The 25,542-nt window shown below is 30.9% G+C and overlaps 1 protein-coding gene across 4 annotated transcripts in view; it reads left to right on the top strand.

Annotated features, from left to right (window-relative positions):
* The window catches only part of Ctr9 (RNA polymerase-associated protein Ctr9), a 153,810-nt gene that overhangs the window by 64,261 nt on the left and 64,007 nt on the right, over positions 1-25,542 (top strand). For all 4 annotated transcript variants that reach the window (XR_015040690.1, XR_015040689.1, XM_085815049.1 and 1 more), the window contains exons 13-19: positions 16,783-16,931; positions 17,069-17,185; positions 17,501-17,646; positions 18,362-18,433; positions 18,547-18,682; positions 20,458-20,580; positions 22,706-22,830. Coding sequence is in view for 2 of the 4 variants with exons in the window: in XM_085815049.1 (XP_085671175.1) it covers positions 16,783-16,931; positions 17,069-17,185; positions 17,501-17,646; positions 18,362-18,433; positions 18,547-18,682; positions 20,458-20,580; positions 22,706-22,830 (868 nt within the window). In the remaining 2 variants the exon portion in view is untranslated. The remainder of the gene's footprint in view (positions 1-16,782; positions 16,932-17,068; positions 17,186-17,500; positions 17,647-18,361; positions 18,434-18,546; positions 18,683-20,457; positions 20,581-22,705; positions 22,831-25,542) is intronic.

The following is a 25,542-nucleotide window of genomic DNA, read 5'->3' as shown; positions in this document are numbered from 1 at the left end:
TTACTGCATCCATGGAGAGGCGACTAACGACTTTTCTCATTAGGGAAACGTCAAAGAATAGGCAAAAGTTGTTTTGGATTGCATTGGTCTGAAGGCTATATTATGAGAATTTTGGCCCGGTTTTATTAGGTTAAATATTGGTAGTTTTATTTCAGTTATGTTTCATTGTATGCCGTTTCGGATGCATTTAAGATATCATTTAAATGTAAATCAGTTACGTAAAATGTAACTGTTCAGTTTTCTAGTCTTACGTTATATTGGATCATCCAAAAAGTGTTGTAGCTTTTTGATGCTAAAATATAAATAAAGCAATGTAAAAACATGAGAAATTTTCATTGAATCATATGTATACAATTTTATTCTATGACTTTTTGCCATTTTACAGCCAGCTAGAAAAATCTTTTTTTAAAGAAGTCCTAAAGGTTTATTCCCAAAGAAGTTATCAGTGTGCTGTTTGGCAGTCTCCAAATAAGTAAACTTCAGGCCATTCAGAAAATTCTGAAGATATGAAAATCATAGAGGTCTATATCTAGTGAATATGGGGTTTGACATAATATCAGTTATACTCAATATTTTTTTTTTCTGCAACATTCGTAAAAATGTGGGGCCAAACACTGCCTTAATGGAAGAAAACAGCTTGAAGGTTGATCAGTTCTAGGCACTTTGTTTCAATTTCTGCTTTAAAACTACCATTTAATAACAGTATTTTTCTGAATTTATTGTCTGATTTGGTGGCAAGAATTCATAGTATACAATTCTTTGTCCCACAATACATTGTTTTTGAGCAGCATTGCCCCTTTTGACTAAAAAAAAGCTTCTTTTGGCTTACTCCATGACCTTTTCTTGTAACATAACATTCTAGTACCCACATCTATAGTAATGAGCTAATTTAAAAACAAACTTGTTTCTTTTCAGAAAAAAATCACACGTTGAAACTATAGCAAGTGTAATCTGCTGTGTTAAAGTATAGGGCATCTGTGCATCATATGGGCTTACATACTCTCTTCAAATGATCATGCATTGTGCATGTGGAATATTTATTTTGTAAAGTGTATGACTTAGAATTTTGATAAAATCTCTTTTTAACTTTGCTTGTTTACAGAGGATGGTTATCCAGAGCAGGGATCATCTTTGAAGCTTAAATTTCCACACTTTTCAAATCACCTTTTATCTGCATCATGAAAAACAGTGCATTTTGTGTATAGCGCAAATTTTATGAGCTGTGTAATTAACATTGTTTCTCGTGGGTTCTCCATTTTTAGCAATGCACTGGAGCAAAGATGCTAATTGCGAGAATTTCCAAGATTTAATTTTACAAAACTGAAATTTTTACTGAGTCACAGTGACTCCAACAGTAATAAAAAATATCTTCTTAGTTTTTTTAAATCAAAATCAAATTTTTTACATTCTGAATTGGAGCTTTCAGTGCGATTTGACTAAAAGTGTAGCAATAATCTGAATGAAATGTCATCATACTCATGTGTGGAACTATGAAACAATGAAAAATGCTACTTTGATTAATCACAGTGCAGTCATTGATGCAGTATTAGCTTGTCAAATCATAAAAACAATGTGGCAACTAAGAAAACATACGTTAATTCACAGATCAAAATACAATCTTCTGATTTTAGTAATTTATTTCTTAGGTGATACATGTTAGTGTTGTAATACATGCTTTTGAAAGGCTGTTTTTAAATAAAAAAAATAAATACATGTAATTTTAGGTTCACAAGAGCAGATTCGACCGGTAGCGAAAACCGGTTCTTCCAATATGTCCCGTTCACATGGGACAAGCATTAACTGCCTCGCCGAATTGGAGGTAGAACTTGGTTGAATGTTCCTTACCTCTCGGGAGCAGGGCAAATGGGGAGAAATCCCGTACTATACTGCGCTGTTCACTTAATTTTAGTTACTGCTCGCTATCCCCCCAAAAATTAGATAGGACTGTACAAGATACGGAAATTATAGACAAATACAGACAATGTTATCTGATGCTAGGTATTCCAGAAATATCGTTCAAATTAAAACTAAAGTTAAGACAATTGCATATCGGCTTCAACGCGACAAGGGACTCACTACATTCTGAATGATTTTGTTTTTTAATTTAAGCATTTTCATCTAGTTTTATGAATATTATTAAATGGTTTTGTGAGACAAAATAATTTTAAGCTGAAAAAAAGTTTTTGCTAGTAATTTTTTTAATTTAAATTTTTTGAAGAAAAATTTTACAATTAAAATGTCTTTCTTCTCTTACAATTTTCAATTTCTCCCCCCTGTTTTTTTATTGTATTTATTAGTGTTTTTAATAACTTCAAGGAATGGTTTTGCAATTAATGAATTAGTTTCTGAGAAAAAAATAAAAATACACTTTTATCTGAAATCTTTAAAACAGATAATGTACATTTTCATTTCAAATAATTTTTCCTTTCAGTATTTTGCAAAACCCATCCTTGTTTCTATAAAGTATATAATTTTAAATAAGCAGTAAAAATAATTAAAAAAAATTAGTCTATACCTGTGTATGTTTTAGGACTTTTAAGTAAAAGGATTTATTGAAAAAAAAATGCAAAAGGTTTCTCAGTTTGCATTTGCAGTTTAAAGAATACAAATTGTCTAAATAGCCATTTAATCATTTCAAATCTTTAAAATTTTATTACTGAATTTCAATACACACACATATATATAAATCAAACCTAGTGCTATTTATTCAATTCGTAAATATAAACATAAATTACAAACCAATTTTTAAAACCTTATGCGGCCAGAAAAATTGCGAAAACTCATAAAACGCAAGCAGAATTTTTCTTTACCTGTTTTTGTTTTGTAAAACACGTTCAAACCAATTTTAATGCATTAATTAATTATAATATTGTTGCGTGCGTACGAGTTTGTAATAGATTGATAATAATTCGTAAATGATTGTCATTGCACTCAAATCCGATGATAGCTTAATTAAATTAATTTTATCAACAGAAACACTTCAAAGTTCTGGAATTTTCCACAGAAATACTCATACAAGTGTTTAGAATATCACTAAGTATAATCAGTAATTATGCTTCAATCTAATAAGAACTTTAAACACAACGGAATTCAAAACGCATCTTAAGAGAAATTTAACTCAGAAATATCTCCAATCTCCAATCTGAAAAAATTCTAATCTGAAAAAAATCAAAAGCGTGACACCACATCCACAAGCAGTGTATGTACAAAGTTTGAGTTCTATATCTTATCAGGAAGTAGTTTAAAAATCCATGACCATCTTTTAACCATAGCCACAAGCTCCAAGAGTGAAATAAATAACAGCTTATAAAGTAATAATAATAATAATTAAAAAGCATATATTTTTCAGGAACCATTACGAAAGTTCAGGTACTAATTGTGAAAGTACAGATTACAAAATTAACAACAGTAAACAACGTTAAAAATGTGTAAACAGTATTAGAAATCTGCCAATTCAGAGACGGGATTGTTCACAGAGGCTTAGGTGTAAAGGGAAGTAAGACGGTGGTCTTCTGAACGGGTCCTAAAGACGAAACTCTTTCATGTAACCTTTTCTCCTCTTGCTAACGGCAGCTGTGCGAAGGAGCGTTGCATGTGAATGGGGCTATAATATATGTACGCTAAATACAAGGTTGTTGTTGCGATTTTGATTGTCCCTTTGGCGTGTTTTTCTTCTATTCTAATTTTAGAATACGTAAATGAAAATTATTTAATTAATAAATTTAATAGCCTATTAAATTTTTAAATTTCATTAAATTTAAATTCCAATTTTACGAAATGAAAGTAGGGTTTTATGAACTATTCAGTCATATACATTAAGAAATAAGAATACAAATTTGAATAATTAAAAATGATTTGGTAAATTAATTTAATAACCCTTTAAATTTCACTTGCATAATAACTCATTAATAATAGTTTAATAAAATTAGAAATTCAATAGCTTTTTGTATTCGGACATGCAATAAAATGGTGGGGAAAAGGAATAATCAAACAAATTTTAATGGCGCAATTTAAAAACTAAAAAATTAACCAGAAGTGGTCAGTTGCATTCTGTGTGATTGCCCAAAGGCCCTTTTATCCCATGTAAAAAATATTTAGAGAAAGTTTTAAAAATGCACATCTTATGATAAATGTAATTAAAGAACAATGTCATGTAAGGAATGCAATTAAGAAATTATGTCATTGTAATTTGAGTGGGGGTAGTGATTAAATCTAACATTTGGTGGTGGTTTCAAAATATCAGTTATTTGGCTGCATTTCATTAACCCTCTGGAGGTTTTGAGAAAGATAAGGTATTGTTTTCTAAAGCGTCACCAGCTTTGTCAACAAAATCTTTTGAAAAGCGTGGAACCTTTCTTTCACAGAATGCACAAAAAGCGTTGAGTAGTTTTTTTTATCCCCCCACATCTGCGGAGTATCATCAAGTGGACTGATTAGAGTCGGCTGTAAAAATATCAATCACTGTCAAAACTTTGCTCTTTGGTAGTTTCCGAGAAGATATATGTTAGCGTTTCTGATTCGACTTGTAACAGTAAGTCAGGGTTTATGTTACCAAATCTAAATTTTGTGAAAAACTCCAAATCAAGGCATTAAAAGAAAAGAATTATAAATGTTTAATTTTTTTTTTTTTGTTCATAAACCTGCATGTATATGTGTGTGTACGTGTTTATATATATATACAGTCAAAAGTTGTTAATTCGGACACCCATAATTCGGAATGATCTATAATCCGGACATCAAAACTAAAAACTTTCTGCGCATGCGCCGCGTTGACACATGCGCATAGGTGTTTACGCGTGCGCGTAAGACTTTTTATGACTGCGCATATCAGCTTTTACGACTGCGCAAGTGCAGAATACGTTTTCGCGTGCGCGTTTTATGTATAATGGACGTATAAGCTAAAAATATCTAATTATCTATTTCAGTTAATGTTGATGATTGCGTTGTTCCTTAATTTTCGAATTTGATCCGGCTTATTATTTTTTGCAGACTGTAAGAGCAATTTTATAAAAGTAAGCTTAAACTTTCGATTATATCAAATAGAATTTCCGATATATATTTGTTAATATGTAAAGGATCTAAAGCGAAAGTATGTTTTGAAATCTGAAATCTGTTTATCAATTTCACGCTGCTCGGCGGGGGGAACGCCGCGCCGCGGCGGGCGCGTAATGAATTGGAAGTTGATCTGTCAGCACTATCCTTATCTTCAGCGCAGATGTTTTTATTTGGCTTATAATTCCTTACCAAATGTAGTATTTCATCTCGATATGCTCCGCCTTTGATATGATTTAAAACAAGTTCCTGGTCATTATAATTCGCTTCCGATAGTGAAAAAAAGTAACAGAGGTTATTGAAAACGAAAAAATTTCGATTGACAAATTAGTCGGTGTTCTTGACACAGCAATTATAGGACTTGAACAGCGGAACTTTGTAACTGAACAAGAAATTATGTCTGTTTAATAGAATTAAAGAGAAAGTATTATCACATGAAACGAAGCAAAACTTAAACAACTTACATTAAAAGAAATGTTTAATAAAGTAAACAAATAAATATTAAGCAAATTTTCTTTTTGCAAATTTTGATACCCTTTAGATCATAATTGTTCTTTATTTCATAAATTACGGTTTCATATTTTTAATTTTAGAATTTCTTCATGCCATCTTACGAGATTTAAACTGATGATCTATAATCCGGAATCGCCGAAGTCCCGACGAGTCCGGATTAACGACTTTTGACTGTATATATATTTATCTAACTCTTTATGAACAATCTATGCATACGGACATAATATCAAAATATTTTTGTGTTTCTAGTAGTAACCTTTACTTTAATTACTTAATTTACCCCTTATATATATCATTGCTTGCCTAGGATAGAAGCAATATTTTCTCACTGAAACAATATGATTTCTTATACGTTTTCCTTATTTTTTTTAATAAAGTAAAAAGTAAAATATCTTGGTTACTTGGAAAATTTCTTATTTTATATGCAGCTTTGGGTATTTTTCATCCAGAGTTTGTTTAAAACTATGTATATAAATAATATTTCACAACTTACGTAATATAATGACATAACTAATTAACTGAACATGTAAAAAACTTGTTTATTTTCTAATCATAATCACAAACATCTAAATTTTTGCCATGCAGCTTTCTGCTTTTGTGTACAGCAATAAGTAAGGAAAGCCGCGAGTTTATTAATTGTACCATAATGATATTGTTTTCTTTAAAATCTAAGAAAATATCAGTATATTTTACAATTCCACTACTTATTTTGGGAGAATGGCTAAGAGCAAATAAACAGTTGCCCTTAGGAATCTGCATTTTAAAAAATTATAAGAAATCGGATTTTGATTGAATCTTATGGTTTTATTAGTCTCCATACCTTTAATTTTTTTTCTCTCTCTCTCTATATATAGAAAGAATCCAACAAAGACACTAGTCTAATGCTCTTGTTACTTACTTATTTTTTTAATTTGATTATGGCAAAACACTCAAAGCTTATTTGCGTAAGGATAGGGATGTCTTTGTGGAGGAATTTCTGAGTAAAGCTGGCTCGTATACACGTTGCACGTGTTGAAACAAAGAAAATGCCTACGCAGTGAGCTTGTTCGTGGGTCTCGAATCCTGGGCCGAATTACCAGTGTTCAGAGAATTTATTTCTAGTGCGCTTCATGGCCTTGATGCTTTTATGCAACCTAAGTTTTTGTATGTGCAGTCGGAAAATTGAAAATATTTTTTCAAAATGTTATAGTTAAAGGTAATGCATAGTTTTACTAAACATTTTCTATCGGTATTACTTTCAAGGTAACTACCTAATACAGAAACATAAGTTTTTTAATATTTATATTTATAATTTGGTTTTCGATACATTGATTAAGATTATTTCCCAGAATTCACTACATTCTTAAATTTTATTTTTCAGTTTAATAATATGCAGCTATTTTTAAAGGGTGTAAATCGTGAAAGTTTCGAAACATGAAAAGAAAAAAATTATTTTTGCACTCAAAGAATGCATATCATAACAGAATTTTAAAATCAAATTCTGTAGAACTGATTATGATTAGATTTATCTTCCTTCAGTTAGGTTTTCTCAAGAATATTTGTGTGTTAATATACATGCTCAGAAATGCGAATATTAGAAATTATTCAAACATGCATTGAAGAAGAAGTAAGCTTTTCAATAGAAATTCAACTAATTTCAACGAATACCTGGGATAATATGACCACAATGTACCTGAATATCCAAGAATATCTGGGCAACAGGTTTGTTTCCCATAGGCTTATATTTATTTATTATTATCCACATGTGGGACTGCTATTTTTTAATATAGAGAACGTTTTCCCGACCTAGGGTTTGCAACAAAAAAATTTAAGATTTTAATTTCCGTAAAATAAAATACGAACCAGACGTTCTACAGCAAAACTGAAGTGTAAAACCTTTTTATTCCCCAAAATGCACCACATATTTCTGTTTCAACTAAAGGAAGCAAAATTAAATTTTGTTCATATAACTGGCTGGCTCAGTTAAAAATAAATATATAATCTTTTTTTTTCCTTCTTTCCTCTAAGAAACTAAAATTCAACAAGATACCCTTTTTTCCCCCCCCCCAAACAAAACGCGTAATTTAGTTATTTTTAACTAAAAATAGTTTAGACTTTTCGGATATTGCTGAGCATAAGAGAGCTATTTATTGCAGTTATATGAGGGCTGCCATTGTGAAAGGCTTTCTAAGGGAAACTGACTTTGCACTAAACACCAATGATGCAGTCAGCCCATTCACCTACGTTCAAACCTAAATGAAACTGTTAGTATTCAGCAAGTATTTTACTATTCGGCTATTAGCAAGGTTCAACTAGATGAAACCAATTCAAAAATTTTATTCGCATACAGTAGTAAACTCGACACTTGCAATAAGAGAATTCTAGTCTTACTATATTTCTTGTATTCTGTCATTAGCTAATTTTAATGCAATTAGCAGGTAATATCGATATTGGAAAAATTTTAATGTAAATTGCACTTTCGAATTTTCTTTCGCATTGTTCTAAAGTTTACAATTTTCTTTCGCAAAGTTCTAAAGTGAGCCCAGTAAATGAACAGAAATCAGTTATGTATGTCCAAGGGGTCCTTACAGTGGAAAACAAGTCTTTTACATCAAAGGTACCATATATAATACGTGGAATGACCATGCACATTGCCTTTCATTCTTATCGTCCCTCTTCTAATTTTCAACGCATATCCTGTTTCTTTCTTCTATTTGTTTCACTTTTACCACATCTTTTCAACGTGCACCCTATTTGAAAATACTTGATCTGTTTTCAGAAATAGAGGATAAACATTTCTCAGTATCGTAGGAGAAAGACATTCAGCAGAAAGCAAGAATGCATTTCTGTGAGTAAAATTCAGTAGGAAAATCTGCAAAATGCTTCAATTTTACGATGAATATGTGCATAATGTATACGAAATTTAAGAACGAATCTTATATGCATGTATATACAAAGCAGTTTATCAAAGTCGTAGTTTGTTTAAGGAGGGCTAGAACAGAAGGGCTGCTAGTCTCAAAACGGCATTTTTTATAGTTTCACTATGAATGGAAGTAGGCGACGAGGGATGGTGTAACACCGGGGTACCTGCATCATAGGCCCTACCCCCAATCGAAAATATGCTAATTCATATACAATGCAAAGTTTAACTAATAGTAATATATAAATATGCCCAGAAATTTTAAAATTTTTTATATATCTAATTTTTTTAAATTTTTTAGATATATAATTTTTTTAATTATTTATAAATGGGCTTAATAAGAGAAGTTAGGATAAATATCAGTAACAGATTAAAGCGTGCGTACACGGTTCATGATGAAAATGTCGTCCAGAAACGCTGCGAAGTCTTTCGAGCCAACGGGAACAAAAATAGTATAACATAATAATTATCATGTAAAAATTTGGTAAATGCAAGTCTCAGTGTGCAGTACTAACAGAAAATGTGATTACAATCATAGAATAACATAATTAAATAGCAGTATAGTATACAATACTATACAATACAAAAACAAGCAATACAGAAGTTAGCCAAGCTGCAATTCACTTTAATCCAGAGTGTCACTAAGAAAGGCCATAGGCCTTTTGTTGTTACATTGATCATTTACGTCATAATCATAGATTTTAATTGCAGGGTTATTAATGGACTCCAGGTTTTTACAGAATTTGTTAGCAAGGCCATAGTAAAATGTCCTAATATGGTCAATTTTCAGTTCAGTATGCAGCCTGTGATTTCGAACGTACCATGGGGCATTGGTAATTTCACTATAAACGGTGAATCGTCTTTGAAATTGTTGCCACCAAATATTATCGCCCTGTATTATATTTAAAGAAATTAAATAATGAAGAATCTGCATGAATATATGTATATTTCTCGCATTGTGAAAAATCTGATGTGTACACCACAGGACTTCCTTGTACGGAATATTAAATTATATGCATTTTTTCTTGCATTTCATTTAAACTTATTGGATTGAATTAAATCTACTTCGCCGATAGCACATAAACCACAATAGAATAAATGCATTCTTTAAAATTCACTCTAGTATTTGTTTACCATAGTGGCACTCTGGCGCTAGATTCACTTAACAGTATTGTATTTCGTTCATATTATAACTCATAATGCACAAAATTTATATCATTTAAAGATAATAACAAAATAATGCACAAAATTTATATCATTTAAAGATAATAACAAAATAATGCACAAAATTTATATCATCTAATCGTTGCCACATGTTCTATTCAAATACTATAATAAAGCTAGAATGATGTATAAAAGAAATTAAGCAAACAAAACAAAAAAGAAACAGTTTTTCACAGACGATTGAGTATTTCTCATTCAATTAATTCGGTTCTCACTTTGCGAGAAGGCAAAAATACATAAAAACTCAAAATATCTATATTAAAAATTAAAGTAAATCTTAAATGCTTGTTTCCTTGAAAAAATTCCAGAAAGAATAAGGCATGATTTAATTGGCAATAATAAATGAAGGCGTTATCTTTGTTGTTGCGAAGCTAAGTTTCTCTAGATTAGCAACAAATCCACTATACTGCTGTTTCAAATGTAAACAATCAATGGCCGCCATAAAAAAAAAAGGCTTAGCGGCACTTAAACTTAAAATTGTTGATAATTCTAAAAATATTGCATACAGATTTACTAAAGGCATAAAAAACTTAACCGGAAGTTAAAAACAACATAATTCAATCCTTTTTAAAGCAAAAAATGTACAATTTACAAACACATGAGTAAAGAAACTGAGATCACTGAGCCGGGTAACAGAGTGGATATATATATAAATATATTTATATACATTTGGCGCGGCTGATTGCAACCAAAATACGAGGTGCGCATCTACATGTTATAGCAGTCCTATATACAAAATTTCAACGTTCTGGGGCTACTCGTTTTTGAGTTATGCGAGATAAGCACGTACATACATACGTTCGTACAGACGCCATGAAAAAGTCTCTTCAGAATTAATTTTAAAGCTGTTTTATAATTTTTTTGGAGGAAACGAGTCTTTTATTCTGTCCTTACGTACAGATATCACGCAAAAACATCGTTAAATTGCATTCGATAGCAGTCAAAATGGATATTTTCGTTGAAATATGCCGCCTGAAAACTTTTCGCAATTACAATACTTCCTTCTTACTTCGTACAAGGAAGTAAAAAACGACAGTACCTAGAGCCACCAAATTTTAAATAACGTTATCCTCCACCCGAGCATGCGAACCTAGAGACCTGAATTTTTAATTTCAAATTTAATTTATTATTTCATTCATATTTTGTAAATCTTTAAGGGATTTTTTATTACAAAATTCAACAATTTAAAAGCGAGAATGGCAACACTGTAAGGAATAAAACATTTTTATCTGCAGTGTCTGAGGCTGTATAACGGAAATTCCAAAGATATACTGCTGTGGAATTTATGCGGTTTAAGTGCGAAGAACATGATATTTAATAAATAAAAATAACACACAAAACTTCAAAAATGGTCTTTGGGTGTAATATAAAATCTGAAAGCTTTCGGATTTTATTTCAATGTGTTTAATTGTATAATTCCTTTTCAAAGCCCAAATGAGAATTAGTACATAAGGGCTTTTAGTTTCGAAACGCCATTTTATTTAAAGAACCTAAATAATGATAATCGACATGAACTTATGTATGTTTTTCGCATTGTGGAAAACGTTACCTAGAGTCATGAAATTTTGGATAACATAGCCCTCCACCCGAACAAAGGCACTTAAAAGCACAAATTTGGAATCTGGATTTTTTTTTTTTTTTTTTGTCTATTTCATATTCTGTAAAACTTTACAGATTTTTGATTAAAAAACTCAACAGTTTCAAAGCGAGCAGTGGCAACACTGTAAAGAATAAAACATTTTTGTCTCCAGTGTGCAAGCCTGTGTATCGGAAATTCTAAAGCTATGCTGTTACGAAACATTTTTAACCCAAAGTGGTGTTAAGCCCAATGCTCCCGAAACATGTATGTGACTGTAAATTAAAAAAATTGCCCATTTGGATGTTTTCATTTTTAATTTATTTATTTTTTGGGGGTACTGAACCGAGTTTTACATAAATTTTCAACCAAATGGTTTGCGCTAGTATTATTTTCTTATTTCTTTATAAAAACGTTTTAGAAAAGTATTTAAAATAAATGGATCTTATATCAAGTTAAAGAAAGTGCGTAACTGTCATAAGAAAAACTGAAGCAAGAAGGATAAAAAGTTTTCACAGATCATATTTTTAAACTAATCTGATTAGCTTATTATAAGATAAATGTTTTTTTTTTTCAATGATAATAATAGGAAAATAAGGGCAATAAAGATGGCTGTAGATTTATTTATGTAGAGTAATTTATTTAGATTAAAATAAAATTCATAACCCTTAATTTTAATAAAACAGAATTATATTTGCATGAGGTTTGCATATTTTATAAAAAGCATGTGCAAATTTGTATCCTATAAAATAATTTGTTAAAATTCTACAGGTTATTTGAATGGGCTCCACATGCTCTATTTCATAAAATAACAAGCATATATTTATATCATATAGAACAATGCCTTTAATACGTTAATTCACCAAATGCAAATGATATATACAATAATCTCTTTTTCGAGGTTTTTTAAAAGGAGTTATATAAACCATTTAGTAGGAATGGAACGTGTTTACTCTTTTACAACTCTCAGCTGATATGATGACGTATTATATTGTTGTGTTGCCGTTAAATAGCTTGTTTTAAGAAGGAAAAATTATATCTCAAATGTCTTTACAGTTTCTATTTTAGCCGAATACCTATTTATTCGGAAAATCTTAAAAGAGTGCAAGCAGCTATGAATTTAATGTAAGAAATTAATTGAATAAGTTAAACTTTCAGTTATGGACTATTTTGGCTACGAATATATGACAAACCTATGCGAAATTTAAGTGTCTGTAAAGCGATTGTGCGAAAAAAGTGCCATTGAATGCATTGTTCCTTACCTTGCTAAAGAAAATTTATAGATGTAAGACGGTTAATAGCACTTATAAAAGATGCTGAGACTATCGAATACTGTGTTTAAAAACTTAAAAATGCAACTTCTTTGTAGTTAGTGCTTGAAAGTAATATTTAAAATTTCTCCTGCTATATTTTGATTAATAATATATGTCAGTTAATTTGCGTTAGATGAGTATGGATTTCTTATTCTAATAGCACATTAAAAAACATATTATTTGTTGACAATAATAAGCCGGATCCAATTTGAAGATTAAGGAACAACACAATCATCAACATTAATTGAAATACATAATTAGATAATTTTAGCTTATACTGGCCGTTATACATAAAATGCGCACGCGAAAACATATTCTGCACTTGTGCACATGCATATGCGCAGTCGTAAAAGGTCTTACACGCACGCGTAACTGCCTATGCGCATGTGTCAACGCGGCGCATGCGCAGAAAGTTTTTAGCTTTGAGGTCCGGATTATGGGTGTCCGAATTAACGACTTTTGACTGTATATCTTTTTGTTATAATATCCAGAATATATTTTTAGAACTGAATTGAAAGAGTTTATGAATTTCACAAATTTTTCGCATTTTGCAAAATATTTAAGAATTAATAAAGCAATACTGAAATTAAGTATGAAAAAATGTTAAAACACAGTAACAATGTTAAACAAAAGTAAATGGTAACAAATGACCCAAAATATAAAAGAAATTTGCTTTTTTATAATACTTATTTTATCAATTCTTTTTTATTTGTCCCCAAATTGATTTCTTTCTCAATGTATTTTTGCTCCGAAAGTGAATATCAAATCGTACGATTGGTATCATTGACAGTTACAAGAAAAATATTCCCACATTTGTACTAATTACGGTGGTTTCCCATGTATAATGTGGATATGAGCCAGTTCCGCTTATGAAGTCGTCGTTTGAAGCTTTACTGCTCTTCGGCACAGAGCCGTCAAATACACAAAAGTATTAATTTCGAGATTAACATCACTGTAAATGTAAATCACAATAGTAAGCATTGATTGTTATTGATGCCCATTAAACATATAATATTATGATAATTATCTCAAAAGGTGATACGCCCACCAACGGCCAAGCTTCAAAATTGCTGAACACGGGTAGTTCACACGGTTCGAATCCCAGCGAACAGGCTGGCTGCATGGACGTTTTCGTGATTTTTCCATTGTGTAACATGTATAGAAACCATTTTCTCTTAGACAGTTCTCTATGAAGGCATCCCTCCTTTAGCAGATAGCCTTCGAGCGCTTTTTCAAGTAAACCAAACCGAAGAGAAATATTTCAAACGAAGCTTAGATATTTAATTTTAAATAGTTCTACAGTCAAAAGTCGTTAATTCGGACACCCATAATCCGGACCTCAAAGCTAAAATATTTCTGCGCATGCGCCGTGTTGACGCATGCGCATAGGCGTTTTACGCGTGCGCGCAAGACATTTACGACTGCGCATATGCGTCTGCGACGTTTTCGCGTGCGCGTTTAATGTATAACGGACGGTATAAGCTAAAATTATCTAATTATCTATTTCACTTAATGTTGATGATTGCGTTGTTCCTTAATCTTCGAATTGGATCCGGCTTATTATTTTTTGCAGACTGTAAGAGCAGTTTTATAAAAGTAAGCTTGAACTTTCGATTAAGTCAAATAGAATTTCCGATGCTGAAGCTCCCAAAGGATCTAGAAAACGAAAGTATGCTTCGATGTCCATCAAACAAAAAACGAATTGCTACAAAAAATGGATAAAGGCATATCCTTTGTTTATCTAACCGTTCCGAAATCTGTTTATCAATTTCACGCTGCTCTGCGCGGAGGGGGGGGGGGACGTTGCGGCGCACGATGAACTAGAAGTTGATCTGTCAGCGCTATCGTTATCTTCAGAGCAGATGTTTTTATTTTATTCGGCTTATAATTCCTTACTAAATGTAGTATTTAATTTCGATGTACTCCGTCTTTGATATGATTTAAATCAAATTCCTCGTCATTATAAATATCATGAATACAAATCAAATAGTTTTCTGGTTGCAATTTTCTAATTTCGGCTATGCGTAAGGTATGCTTTACGCATGCGCACATTCAAAGAAATGTTTAAAGTAAACAAATAAATATTAAGCTTCTTTTTTTGTAAATTTTGATACCCTTTAGATGATAATTGCTCATTATTTTATAAAGTACGGTTTCATATTTTTAATTTTATAATTTCTGCATGCCATCTTACCAGATTTAAACTGATGATCTATAATCCGGAAAAATCGATAATCCGGACTCGCCAAAGTCCCGACGAGTCCGGATTAAAGACTTTTGACTGTATTTTGTTCTTAGGCTGTGAAATCATTCGAGTGGACGTGAAGGAAGGATGCCATAAAAACTGCACATAAAATGTTAATACAATCTGAAAACTGATTTCAAGAAATACATGCATATATTGGCCTTTTTAGTAAAACCCCAAGCTTAAGTACTAACTAATGAATTTAAAAATAAATGGTAATCGGTACCTAATTTAACATAGCTCATCAGTCCTTAGTCATAAATAATGCCCACTAGCGGCCGAGCAGTAACGTCACTGAACACTAGTAGTTTGATCTGGAATTGAGTTTTCCCACTTGTAACGTGAATACGAGCCAGTTTTCTTTAGAAAGTCTTCAAAAAGGCATCCCTTCCCATACAGAGAGAGCCCTCCTTTTTTTTTTAATTAACCATACTCGTAAATAACAAATTGTTTTCCCATCCCAAAGTCCTCCATGAAAGTTAAAGTTGTCTATTTTTATCTGAGCATTTAATTGTGTCATTTCAAATCTTGATATAGACAAATAATCAGAAATTCTTATTTCCTTTTTCGAAATTTTTTTCATCACCCATATCACCATCATATTTTTTCCACCTTCGCATAATGCTTGTGACGATTTTATTAAAAGCTATTTACATTTTTTTCTACTAACAACTATTTTTCATAAATATTTACTCTTACCTGCCGAGAATTTTATGTCCCAACCGTTTTGAAATTTGGAAATAAACACATCTTCATAACACATTCATAATATTCATAATCAAATATCGTTCGGACCTTTTTATTCAATAACACTTTCAGTAAAACGGAAGTATTTTGCATAGGGTAAAAATACATTTTCATACGATTTCATGTACTTTCAGTACTTTATTTTATCAATGCCAAAAAGCGATTTAATCAAATACGATCTTATTTGCGAATGATTTCATATCATGCCAAGGAAGTTTCTCAGTAGTTCGTTTTAGACAAGAAGTCAGAAGAGTAAAACGAATTTTTCTTTAAGGAAACGCACCTTGTTTTCATATTTCAATAATAAAATGTTCATACTTCACATTCACACAACTAAATGAATTTCGATACAAACATATAAATGACACATTAGTTTGAAATGGAATTACAAGATTCGATTGAAGTAACTCTTTTTGTGAACTGTTATAATAATTTTAAAAAATACAGTATTTTTATTCAATGCCCACAGCTAAAACAAAAATTATATCAAATTTCTCTGTTTCTACAGTCATTGTAAGATACCTGTTTAAGTATTTATTCCATGCTAAAAGAAATTATTTGTAAATTAGGTGATGCTGAATTCTTTAAAATTTGTTCATGGGTTCCATGCAAATTGCATTTACTTTTGCAGAAGAAAATTTGTTTCGCAAATTTTTCACATACAGAAAGGTTTGTGTTGAAGGCTCTCCAGGATTTTCCAGTTTCGGCACGAAAATCGCCCTCAGATCAGCAGGTGGTACGGCTGGATTTGATGTTTTTATGTATGACTGTCCCATTTTAACATCTTTCTCTAACGATCGCTGTTTCCCCACTACCAATTAAGCGCGACAGGAGGTCGGAGGGGACGACAGTACAGAATATTACGTCGTCAATGATTTCGAAGCGGAAAAAATAAGGCAGAAAAAATCGTTTGAAACTCTTTTGGATTCATCAAAAGCTGGCAAAATAATCCGTGTGTGACCCTATGGAAAGCCATCTTTTAATACGTAAAAATCCGTCTGTAAAGCTGAGAGGGTTAAATTAAGAAATCTGAATTCTCCATTTTTACTAGTTGTGTTTATATATTGAAAACATTAAAATTAAATCACGTGTTTTACATTAGTGTATGATGAAATAATTGATACACGCATGTGACTCAAATGCTTGTGTAAATTTATAACAGTAAGCGACTTTTCGTAAGTTAAATTTTAATGATACTAAATATATACTGTAGGTGCTGTATTAGCTCATAAAGGTTATGTTTCTGAAGCAAGAGATTGTTTTGCTCAAGTAAGAGAAGCAACTGCAGACTTTTGTGATGTCTGGCTTAACATAGCTCATATATATGTTGAACAGCGACAGTATGTGGCAGCTATTCAAATGGTAAGTTGTAAGCATAAATATTGATTTTATTCTGTAGATACTGATATAAGTTTAACTGCATTTTCAGTTTGTATTAATGGGCTTCAAATGCTTTTTTTTTTTTTTTTTAATACATGATTTAATTTTTTGCATTACAGTATGAAAATTGCTTGAAGAAGTTCTTCCGTCACCACAATGTAGAAATCCTCATGTATTTGGCTCGAGCACATTTTAGGTGTGGTAAATTAGCAGACTGCAAGCAAATATTATTAAAGGTATTTTTGTTTGTTTAAGTAGTTGTTTATTTTTGTTTTTGTTTGTTTTAAGTAATGTATTATTTAGTTATTTAGTTGTTAGTTATTTAGTTATTATTTAATTGTTATTTTTGTTTGTTTTAAGTAATGTATTATTTAGTTATTAAATAATACATAATTATATTTAGTCATTAAATAACATTATTTAGTTGTTAAATAATAATTATTTATTTAGAGAACAAGATTATAATATTTTTTTAAAAAAACATTAATTTGAAAAAAAAAAATTTCTCTTTGAAAGCTTTTTTTTTTCGTTTGTTTGTTTCCTGTGTGCAGGCTCGACGAGTGGCGCCTCACGATACTGTGATTTTATATAATATCGCTCTGGTTCTTCAAAAACTTGCAACACAAACTCTGAAAGATGAAAAAAGCAATTTAAAAACTGTACTTTCTGCTGTACATGAGCTTGATTTAGCTCAAAGGTAATTATTATCATGTGCTAATCTCATTTTTGGTAACTAGTGTTAATAATTTGTAACTAGTGTTAATGTGCTAATAATTTAAATGCAAATGCATTAATATTTATTATGTATTATTAGTGTAATTTCTTTTATTTTGCAGTCTAATATCTCATGATATTTTCAGAAGATCCTTTCTTGATCTTTTTTATAATTCTGGAAGAAAAATTTTCCAGGTTCCTTTGCATAGGTAGAGATTACAACAAATTTAGTTGCAGAGAAATAATGTATATGATGGTTGTTACAAAATGATTATTGTGTTTTGTATCATTAAATTTATAAATAAAATGTAAGCGATATTTGAATTAGCGTCGATACTGACATTATATATGAAAAAATAACATCATATACTAAAAATAATATAGTTTGAAGGGGAAGAAATAAGTTGATTTATATTAATTGTTAAACAATAAGCTACTTTTATACATTAGAAAATAAACTTGTGTTGGCTAATTATCATAATTGAAAAAAAAATGAATAATTGATATTCCTGCTATTATTAAATTAGAAGGAAGACTGGAATGTGAAGAATAATTCAGTATTTGCAAATAGTGCTAAATTTTTTATTTACAGTTATAAATATTTTTAATATTAATTTAACATCTAATACGTATATTTTGCAATAAGAAAACATTATATTTAAAATGTGCTTTACTGTATTGTCACATATTTTTTGTAGGTATTTTAGTTACCTCAGCATTCATGGTGATCGTATGAAATATGACCTAAACCAGGCGTCTGCTGAGGCAAGGTGAGTAAATTGAGATTGTTTTTTTAATTAATTGCTTGCTTATTGCTGTGCAGTAACAGAATAAACATAAATATTTTATGCCTGTGAGCTATAGGAAAATCTTTCATTTTTAGACAATGCCAAGATCTGTTGAGTCAAGCCCAATATCATGTAGCTAGAGCTAGGAGGTTAGATGCTGAAGAACGAGAATTTAGGCGAAAGCAGGAAGAAGAGCGAGAAGCTTTGAAACAGAAGATATTAGAACAACAGGTGAGAACTTAATATGTAAATTGTTATTTATATTAATAATTTGGGTTATTAAAATTAGTCAAAATTTTTTCATCATAAGGTCTTTCTTTCTTTCTTTTTTCTTTTTTTTTATCAGTGTGATTTACCTCCTTTGTATGCGTTAACATTAAACAATTAATTTCTTTTCTCTGAGAATATAAATGTATTTGGCATTTGATATTCTTTCAAAAAAATTATTTGATATCTTTAATTTATCTTAAAATTTCACATGTTGGATGCATGAGAAAAAAAAAAAAAAAAAAAAAGCAGTGTTACAGTGATTTAAAGCATACATTTTATAATTCTATTCTCTGTTGTCAACCCCATAATGTTGTGTAATATTCTTATCTTTGGCTTAAGTTAATAAAAAAATGAAGCTATTCAAGTGTGTATTCAAGTCAGTTTAAGTGATTTTCCTTTAACGAATTATCTTTGTGATGTGTTGAAAACTTGATTTCACAATTTATGATAGATGCCATATTAAATGTGTATACGAATCTTTCACAATATATATATCACCAATATTTTAATTGGCAAATTTTCTAGTAGTGCATGTACATATACTAAACTAAACTGAGTGGTGCAACAGCCCTAGTGGGCCACAGCCTGCAGTGCCCTTTTTCTGCTTTCGTGGCTTTGGGGCTCCGGAGTGCATCAGCACACATGCCCTGGGCAAGTGGTCAGCTTATCGCAGGATCCCCAATGTTTAGTCCCCAAGCAAACTTGGTACTCATTTTATTGACCCACTTAAGGGATGAAAGGCTGAGTCAAGCTTGCTCAGCCCGTTGACCGAACCCTAGACCTGTGGTGCAGCTGTGCGATGCACTAACCACATCACCACCGGGTGGTCTCATATCCATATAGTGTGACAAAAAAAAATTGCATATATGATGCAAGCAGCATAATAAAACAGCTAGCAGATCTTACTTTTCTCTAATTTATATAATAATCTTGACAGTATTCAGATAGATCAGAATAAAGGTTTATCGTATTATGAAAAGGTAGTATGTTTAATAACCAAAATAGTTTTACAATATGTATTTATTTACAATATTTAACTGTCAAGATATTTTGTAGTGTTAAAAAAAACACCATTATGGATTCAAAAATATATAAAAAAACTGGGTTAAAAAAGTGGTACTTGATTAAATAAAATAATTTAATAGTGCAACAAGAAGGAAGCATGTGGTTGGTTCAGTGAACAAATTTTGCAGTTTAAAAGTATTTTAAGCATCTTGCGCAAAAAAAAAAAAAAAAAAAAAAAAAAAAAAAAAAATTAAGTTTTATTGCATACTTATCATGTAGCAACACCTTTAAATCTTGAATTGATAACTGTTGGCCTTGTTAAAAAATTACCTTTCAGCCAAAGAACCATAGTTCTATACCCATATGAACTGTAAGCTATCATAAATTACCTCTTAGAATGCATTGTTATCTTTGATTTTTGACAATATACCCATGCTGAGTATGTGAAGCTGAATTTAAGAAAAGAAAATACCCTTTGGGCATTTATTTTTAGTTTTGAAGACCTAAAATTTTTATTGTTAAAATGCATTACTTATTTTTGAGCTCTTATAATGATTTTTTTATATTTCTGCTTATTTTGAAAGAGATCCTTAAGTTTGAGTATTAAAATGAATAATGAACTTTTTTTCTCATTCAACCTTAATGTAAATTTAATATGTTGTTACCGTTTACCTTAGAAATGCTGACTTTTTAGATTTTATTTAGATTTTTTAAATTTTATTTATTATTAGCAAAGAGAACAAGAAGAACGTATGAAGCAAGAACAGGAGCTAATAATGAAACGTCAAGAATTTGTTGAAAAAAGCAAGAGCAAATTATTGTTTACTGAAATTGATGAGAAACCAAGGAAGAAAGTAAACTTAATTTTTAGTTATATCAGTTAGTAGAGTCATTGTATCTAAATTTCATTTTATTGATGCAATATACATAAAATTGTAATACCAAATTTTTTTAGTAAAATGGCAGAATTTTTAATTTTGATATCATAAGGCTTATTTGTTTATTCGTAAGGTTTGTATGTAATGGATCTGTCTTAAGGAAATCTTATAACTAATGTTCTTTAGTTGTAGTAATATCAGATTTGCACATTAAAGTGTTATCATTCTGAAGCTTTAAAATTTGTGACCCATAATTTTAAACTAGAAGATTTTACTAGTATACTACTACTAGAATATTTTTTGTTTCATAATTTTGCTTTTGGAGAAATTAAAAACATGTCTTGTAAATACTATTTGTGCATTATTATCAATAATGCTGAACAAATGTTTTAAGGGCAGTAAATTATACCAGGAACTGGAAATGTGTGCTCTGGAGCATTTTGCCTCTGTCAGCATTTGCAAGATACGGTAGCCATTGTTTTTGATCCCTTAATATGATTAATTCTGCTCTTAAAACTACAGAATTTAGTGCTATATAGAACATAATTATGAATAATTTCAAAAATAAAAACTAAATGTTGAATATAATTTAAATGTAGCTGTAACTTTATCTGATTTCAGGTACAACAAATTTTAGTCATTTTCTCATTGCTTTTCCATTGATATAATTCCATTTGTTGAAAGAAGTGCATTGTATCTTTCTTCATTTGATAGCAAGTTCCTGATTTTATTCATCTCTCACCCAATGGAATAAATGAATGTGAGTCATTAGCTGCTTTGCAAGAGTAATTAAATCTAAAGGATTGCTGAAAGCCTTTTGTACTTCGTAATTAAGTATACAATCATAATCTAGCCTTAATTTTAGCCAATATGAATCTAGCTAATACAAAAAATTGCATCATTCATGAATTAATTTTCTCTATGAACTTAAGCTATGTTTTTTTCTGTAAGAAATTCAACTTTATTTTTTTACACAGCCAATCAGGTAGTTCTGACATAAATTCTGCTAAACATCTAGATATTGCTATGGTCTAAAGTGAAAAGTATATTTAGCGTATAAGAATTTCGTCTTCAATATTAAAATAAAACAAATGCTGTTAATAATGAAAAAAGTCTTTGAAAAATTTGTGTTAAATATAGAAAAGTGACACTTACTTCACCTCTCCCCCCAAAAAATATAATAGCAATAAAACTGCAGTTATATTAGTGTAAATTATTATATATTTCTGTTAAATATAGAAGGTCTTCTGTCTTTTCCTCTTTGTATGAATTTATACTTATTTTAGGAGATTTTCCCTCCCCCAGAATGTATTTACAAGTGTTCTGCTGTAATTACTTTAATTTCTGTATATAAACTTTAGAATTTTTTGTATTGATGTAGTAGCTGATACTATGAAACCAAATTTCATCCTCTCCTTAAAAAGGGGGGGTTGAGGATGCAATTTTAACATTTTCAGTGCATATTTTATGATTTGAGAAGATGCATTTATCTGCAAAGTCCATTTCTGAAATCTTGATTATTTAAAGCAACATTTACATTGAATTGGAGTCAAGGATTCAGCTTGTTGCCTTCTGTGTCATCAGGGTGATATAGATGGTGACCACCTCGACTATCCTATTATTTTAAAGTTTTGTTACAGACAACTCTATCAAGGCTTTTTTTTTACCCTCTCATCAATTGGGCTGCTTGTCAAGTAACGCCAGAATGCCAAAGACAGGCGTAGGATTAAAAAAAAAAAATGGGGGGGGGGCGGGGGATCTGTGCCGGTAGATTTAGCTTAATTTTAATATGGTAATCATCTCATTTTTTTATACTATTCTCTTTTAACACAGCAGTAATGGCTGTTTATGGTCATTGTTCTCAGTGATTCATTATCATTAACTTCTAATTATGTTTATGCTAGTGCACTATATAAGAGGGACATTTATAAGTATGGTCGTTTACAAATGCTAAATCAATTCTGAAAAAAATTTTAAAAGATGTATATGTAGAGATGTTGTGCTGAATATGCAATTATTAAACCCTGATGTGGTTAATGATATGTATTGAATCAAAAGAGAGTTTAAATTGCAATGTATGATCCATAATTTTTTTATTCAGGGTAAAAGAGCACAGGATGAATATGTTAGTGACAGCAGTGGCTCAGAAGGGGGAGGAGAACCAAAGAAAAAGAGGAAGAGAGAGGATAATGAAGAAGGAAAGGAGAAGAAAAGAAAGAAAAAGAAGTATGTAGATAGAGTATTGCTGTGTATTTAAAATAAGCTCTTCTCTTTTCTTGAATTTTTAATGTATCAGAGAGTAATACATGGTTAGAATACTGTAATCATATTTGACTTATAATAGATAAAATGGTTCCTTTGTCTGGTATTGATTTGATAGATAGGTGAAGTTTGCCTGTTATTCATATTTCAGTTGGCATGCAAATTTTGCCTACAAGAACAATATTTTTTTTTTAATTATTGTTTGCTAAAAACAAAGTGGAGAGTAGCTTTTATAATCTTCTAGATTCTGAAAGCTGAATAATATTAAATTATGTTAAATGATTTTGTTAAAATGAGTTTTTGAAATAAATTTTGTGAGTTAAGCTCATAAACTAAACTAAAATATAATAAACGAAGAGACATGTTTGTCACACTATTAGTGTTCGTAAAACTGACTATTGCCATGGTAAAAGAAAGAAGATGCCAGTAGATTTAGTTTAATTTTAATATGGTGATCATTTAATTTTTTTATACTATTCTCTTTTAACACAACAGTAATGGCTGTTTATGGTCATTGTTCTCAGTGATTCATTATCATTAACTTAGAATTATGTTTATTAAGATGAAGACATAATTTTAATGTTGTAGGAAGAACAATTTTGTTTTATTTAATTATAAAAAGTACACTCATTTCCAAAAGTTAAGCACGAAGATGTAAAATGCAAAAAAATCAACAAATACTGCTTTGATTGACACAAAATCCGGCAGGAAAGTAGCATATATATTTATGCATAAAAAACAAAATCAATAATTATATACAGAAATGAAAACAATATTAAATTTTTGTAAGTTATCAGATAATGACATACTGGAGAATTAAACAGAATTACATATAAAGTGAAAATAAACAGCATAAAATGGAAAAAAAAAAGAAAAAAAAAAGGTATTATTAATAGGGTATGTGATCCCTCGTCATCTGTATACAAAGTTTACACCTTGTGACCATGCTTTCAATTAGGTGGTCAACCACCGCAATCAAGCAATCACCATTCTTCTTGTAGAGCAATTTCCAGCTCAATAAGAGTGGCTGGAGGTGGGAAACGTGAAGATACAGAACGGCCGAGAGTATCCCAAAGATTTTCAATGGGATTAAGGTCGGGCGAATATGATGGCCACACCATACGCGCAATCCTTTCACTCTCCAGGTAGTCATTGACGATGTCAGCTCTATGGGGACGTGCGTTATCGTCCATCAAAACAAAAGTAGGGCCAACTGGTGCAGCGTACAATCTCACAATAGGTTCTAGGATTTCATCTCGATACTAGACAGCTGTCAAAGAACCCCGTTTAAAGATATGTAGGTCTGTGCGGTATCCTAATGAAATCCCTGCCCACACCATAATTATACACTTGTCATCTGGCTCCAGAGCAAATCTTGACCGGTCAGTAAATTGCCCCAGTCAGACGCATTCCAATGGACATGTTCCTGGCACCACTGTAATCGTGCCCCTCTTGATTGGACGGATAGAGAAACACAAACTCGAGATACCCCTGCATACAGTCCACTTATATGTAATCTTCGGCGTACAGTAGCTGCAGATATCGTCTTACCAATGGACGCTGTAACCATAGATGTCACACGTGTGGAGGTCGCTCCTCGATTCCGCTTGGATGCAATAGCAATAGATCTTCCGCAGGGGTTGTAACCCTTGGGTGACTGGCTACTGGCCTTCGGACAACTGTCTGTGTGGTTTGGAATTGTGTCCATAAACATGAAATTACAGAATGATGAATGCCGAAGAAAAGAGCAACCAACATCTGTGATTGACTGTCCTGCTTCAATGCGCCCCACGGCACGCCAGCGCTTAGAATCTTCCATTCGTCTTCTGAAAGTCATAGAAACACTTATGTCTTGAAAACAAATTGTACAAAAGTTTTAAACACCTTCTATCAGCACTTACAATCAACTTCTGTAACCCTTCATACAGCTGGCTTCTTATAAGACTGCCTTTTTTGCATATTTCTTGACATGAAAGCACGATTGGCTGTTACCTAACATATTTGCATATTTCCGACTACCTCTGCAGCGAATTGCATCCTCTTCAATTCTGATTGGCTTCCGGAAATTAGCATTTTCATCTTCATGCTTAACTTTTGGAAGTGAATGTATATAACACATATGCTTGTTAAGCAATTCAACAATAGCAATTGCTAAAAAATATAATGTGGACAAACATTTCATCATACTATGGTGCTCACCAAACTCCTGTTAGTGGAAAAGGTTGCTGACACTTGGTTTAGGATCTAGATTTAATGATGAAATCATGTAAGCATCTCTTCTGAATACTTTCTGTATTTTCTTAGTTTAATAGTTGTTACATTAAATGTCGCTGAACATACTTGAATCAAATCTAAAAAAAATATATTTCTTATTCTTCTTAGGAAAAAATATCCTACCTCCCATGCCATTGTTTAATTTTTCAAAATTCTATTTATTATTTATCCTTTGAAATTTACAAACTTTAATAAAATAATTTGAGCCAAAAAATTCATAATGAATGTTATTTTTTGTATTTATTTACATTTATGAAATTACATCAACCTAGGTATATTGTCAAACTGAGATGAGTATTTCATTGACAAAAATTTATTGACTTAAGATTTTTTTTATTTATTATTTTTTATGAGAGTGTATGTATTATAGTATTAAAAGAGTTTATCTAGTATATTTTTTGC

The sequence above is a fragment of the Stegodyphus dumicola genome, chromosome 4 (genome assembly GCF_044657685.1).
Source record: "Stegodyphus dumicola isolate Sdum_Otavi_A_Nest chromosome 4, ASM4465768v1".
NCBI lineage: Eukaryota > Metazoa > Arthropoda > Arachnida > Araneae > Eresidae > Stegodyphus > Stegodyphus dumicola.
This window is presented reverse-complemented; position numbering and strand designations above follow the sequence as displayed.